At 39.3% G+C, this 4,787-nt stretch overlaps 1 protein-coding gene across 1 annotated transcript; it reads right to left on the reverse strand.

Moving 5' to 3' along the window:
* Positions 1-552: 552 nt before the first annotated feature.
* LOC144641290 (protein boule-like) lies at positions 553-4,581 on the reverse strand (the record flags this gene model as incomplete). Its single annotated transcript, XM_078500318.1, has 4 exons — positions 3,462-4,581; positions 2,918-2,983; positions 1,899-1,993; positions 553-607 (listed from the first exon to the last, which is right to left on the reverse strand). Coding segments are annotated over exons 1-4 (237 nt in total), but the record flags the coding sequence as incomplete, so codon positions are not given.
* Positions 4,582-4,787: the final 206 nt, after the last annotated feature.

Here is a 4,787-nt window from a genome sequence, read left to right on the forward strand (position 1 = left end):
GAGAAAATACGGTATATGCACAAATGACAGATTCAGATTGGTTTATTTGCCCTCCAAACAAAGATGGCATATAGAGATGGAAAAACATGTTGGCCTCAAAAAACATGGCAGAGCAGAAGTTGCAGGGATGTAGCTAAGAAAACGCTAAGCCTGCTTATCAACAAGCCCAGCTGGTCTTTGTTTTCACGTGAAATTTCAGCTGGATTTAAGTACTCTTTTAGCTGGTGAAATTAGCCGGCATCTGGCCCTTAGCGACAACACTGGAAGTTGATGGGTTTAGAGTCAATTAGAAAGTAAGAAATTATCTACAGCAGGGATGTAGCTAAGAAATCACTAAGCCGGCTAATCAACAAGCTTAACTGGCTAAAGTTTCTGTTGGCCGCTCTAAAAGTTTACCTTAGTCTTTGTTTTCATGTGATATTTCAGCCGGATTTTAGTTCTCTTTTAGCCGGTGAAATTAGCCGGCAGCCGGCCCTTAGCAACAACCCTGCTACAGTGTAACTATTTTCCAACAAGAAAAAAAAAAAATACTCGTCTGGCATATGCATTTACCTTCTCTAATAATGCATCACGAGCTTGTGTGGTAGTGAAGGTTACAAAGCCGTATCTGCAAATGGAAAATGCCTGATAAACAACTAATGCAACTACATAGGTCTGCAATGGATCTGTACATCTGCTGTATAGACCCTTACCAGCCTCACTTTTTCTCAGGGGTCAGAGGGGTTACTGGTCATAAAAAGAACCTCAACTTTCTAAACATTTTGACAGGGGTTTTAAGTTGGAAGGCATCAAAAGGAGAGTAGGCAGCAGGGCCATACCTAGCAGGGCGCAAAGGGGCAGTTGCCCCCACCAGAAAACTAAATTTCTAACATAGTGTTTGATTTTGCTGGGCTATTTCTTGTAGCTATATTGGAGTTTGCCCCCCCCAGCGGAGTTTAGCGGATTTTGCCCCCACAGACAAAAAATCTCAGGTACAGCCCTGGGTGGGTACAAAAGAATATAATGAAGCAAATTTCTTTATGTTAGATTTGAAATTAGGTGTTTACTAGCTCTTGTGAATCCTGATACTGGTACCCAGTTCCCACCTTCTAATGAGAACCCTGATTATGATGCAAAACTAATAATCACCGTTGGAAACTAGTCATAACAAGACTCCCCCAAAAACGAACTTTAGAAATTTTATTACCACCCCTCTCCAGAAAATGGAGGGGGGTGCACCCTGTCACATTTTTCTTTGGATACCTCCTGGGGGCTGAATTCCAGATTGAAAGATGACTCTAGGTACTGTACAGATATGAGTGAAGTCAAAAACTGTTTTTCATTTAGATTGACTTTGGAATTTTGAGTGGAAATTCTAATATACAGCTAAATGACAAAATCACAGACCGAAAATGTCAAGAAGGATAGGACTTGAATTGTTCCTATAAATAAATCAATGACAAATATTACCGGTATCCATAACAGCGAAGGCGTGAAGTACCTCAACCATTTAATCGGATTAAAGGCCTCAAAAGGACGTTCCGAAACGAATCGCACTTGAGCTTGTAATCTTAGATCAACCGATTTATCGATGACCTCAAGCAAAAGTTATTGTAAAGCTGCAAAGCCTGCTAAACAAACCTTTAATTTAAATCCAGCAGTTCTCGTTTAAAAATGACGCGAGGTGTAATAGCATTAAATTGATTGACAAAGAAAGGTGTAAAAAAACCGAGACGAGATGTGTTGGTCCATTAGTGCCGTGACAACTTCACACCTCAAGCTACAAGGCGGAACAAGCGAAGCGCAGTAATCACATTAGATAAGATCCTTCTCGCTGTGAGGTCGCCAGTCTTCGAGTTTTCGAAATAAAATCTGAAACATGCTTTCTCGAAAAAGAGATTCAAAGAGGATAAACTTACCCTTTGTTATAACCAGTTTTCCGATCACACACTATGCGGACATCCGAAACTTCACCATACGCTGCAAAAAAGTTTTCCAGTTCTAGCTCACTTGTCTGTGAAAAAAAAAAACCCAACAACTTATGTTAAAGCCACATGCACAAATAAGTTACTAGAAAAGTGTAAATAATTGCCAGTACTAAAACCAAAGCAGATAGTTTGTTAAAGAATAATTGGATCTATTTCATTCGAACTTTTCCATGTGACGCGATCATGGAAACTAGTCTAGTTTTCGAAGCGATTTTATCAACATACCAGGATCCATTCCGCGTACATCTCACGCCAAAGATACGCAATTTTTTTTGTTTAAAATTATTCTAACCCAAATAAAATAAGTCATCTGATCGCCAGTTAAAACACGCCAATTTATACAACCGTACGCCAGAGCGCCGCGCACTTTCGAAAGCCACGCCAAATGGCTTCGGCGTAACCTACATAAAAATATGTCATGGTCAACATATTTTTGTCAAGATAACAAAATTCCTACACTCGAGTATTGGATTTTATTTTGACATTGTCTCCTGAAAACTAGTTTGATTATCTATATTGCGCTCGCTCAGCTTTTTCGAGAATTAAATGTTTGGACGTTATCAGAGTTGCTGACTCGACTTTTGTACATTTCACGTCTCACTGGAGTCTCGTTAGCGACAGAAGTTTCACTCTGGCGGCGTTACGGCCGTTATTTGGCTAGAAGATAAATTAACAGGTAGAAAAGAAACTACGGTGAATTATTATTTAATAACTTTTCTCGAAGGGTTAATCGTCCCGGTAATGTTTCATGCCCATTTGAAATTGACTAGAACACGCATGATGGAATGCGAAATCAGCATGTGTTCGCGAGAGCAATCGACACCAAGAACACATAATCAGAATTCCTTTTTCTTCACCACGGATAATAAAAGAAGCTCTAACAGAAATTACACAGCTATTGCTAAAACTCTCAGGTTAAAACAGAGAAATGATTCACATATACAACTCACATCACGAGCGAGACCCCCAATGAAAACGCGGTTTATAATTTCTTGCCCATCGGGAATTGATGGTGCCTGAAAAAGGAAAGGCAGAAATATATAAGTTCTTAAATACAGATCCCCAGTCTTTTTTAGATTTTCGAACAACGTTGCATGAGAACAGGGCTCCAGCTAATCTAATCCATTTCGCATAAAAACTCTCCCGGCGTATATAACGTAATTATTTACACTTACAAGTTTACACTTTCTATATTGGCGAGTTCGACGAAGACGCGTTCCCATCACTATTTTCTTGATAAACAAACTGGAGTAGCATAAAAGAGACAAAATGCTCTCTAAAGAAGTACCTATTCCGTCTGAGTACAAGTGATTATTTCCTTTACTACTCTAAACAAGTTTAGTTTAGAAGATATCGACGCTTCTGTGGTGCTAACAAGATTTGTCGCCGCGATTGAGGATTAACTAAGCTGCAATCAATCTCCCAAGATGTATTTATCACTAGAGATGGGTTACATGATAACCTTAACCAAAACTATAAACAAAAAATACTTACCGGTGTAGTAGTTGAGCTCATTTCTGCCGTTTCCGCGAGACGTCCTCGAAGTCAATTTCCACTGCAGTAGCGCGCAAGCTTTGATGCAGCACGTGAAAGAAAGTCTCTTTTTGGTTTCTTCACCGCGCTCTGTGATTGGCTACTTTAGAGATAAGCTTGTCAATTTCGCGCACTCGACGCGTCAGTTTCCATTTTTAGTCGAAGTTTACCAAAAAAGATCAAAACTACTAAATAAACTACTGAATGACAAGAAAAGGCTCAAACTGCAAGAAGACCTAAGTAAGATGCCCAAAGGGCGATTTGTCTATATTCAGGAACATTTATAAAGATTTTCAACGCGACCTTCCACATTGCTAGAATGGGCGGGGCAAATTGTTTCAATCAAAAACAATCACTCAAATCTCTACCCAGATCAGAAAATGCCAATCAAAAGAAATTAACGCTAAAAAGGTACAGATCGTAATCTGAAGTAAACGGACCGTTTAAAATACGATCAATTACAGCAAAGCCTAAAGTGATTGATTTCGACTGTGCAATGTTTATTGACAAAACAGATTTACCCGGGACAGCAACGCTGAGGTGATCTTGTCGAAACTGCAGGTGTGTTGGATCGCAGACATGCGGCCGGGATGCGGCGCTTTCCTTTCGTTCCTGGTTTTGCTTTCTGGAAAAAGAAAGATCTTCCGTCCGACAAAGCATTCAGTTAATATTTCCTGGCCAATCTAGCGAGTCTTCCCCTGTTGACGCCATGAACGTTCAGACAGTCAATGAATCGTTTTTACTACAGTTTTAACGGAAAAAAAAAACTGGCCAGTTTAATACGAAGTGACTGCTAGAACAGCCAAATTAGCAACTATTTTTAAAATCGGGCGTATGAAAAGATAAACTCCCTCAAAAAGCAAAAAGAATATATATATATATTTTAAATAATCAAGGCTTAGCGACCCAGCAGACTTTATACTGGATGTCTGTTGAGTTGCCATGCCTCACAGGTAGGTGGTGCTCCATCGTAACTTGTTACACTAATTAAATAGTGTCAAGGAAAAAAATTGCTTAGAAAAATAGGACTGTTTGCAGCTTCTTGTTCACATTATAGAAGCTTCTTTCATATCTTTGGACAACTAAATACAATTTTTTGAAATCGACAATCAAAACAAAGAGCATGCAGCCCTGTACGTGTTTCTTTTTCTTCTTTCATTGTCCAGATTTAAAATGGCTTTTGGCGCGAATGAGATCAGCGCTATAAATAAACGTCGAAGTTGATCAATCGATAAATGCCTTCGAAAAACCCTTGACTAGCCATTATCATACTTGTTTTGCTAAAGT

This window comes from Oculina patagonica, unplaced genomic scaffold (genome assembly GCF_052425735.1).
Source record: "Oculina patagonica isolate OP01 unplaced genomic scaffold, crgOcupat unplaced812, whole genome shotgun sequence".
NCBI classification, from domain to species: domain Eukaryota; kingdom Metazoa; phylum Cnidaria; class Anthozoa; order Scleractinia; family Oculinidae; genus Oculina; species Oculina patagonica.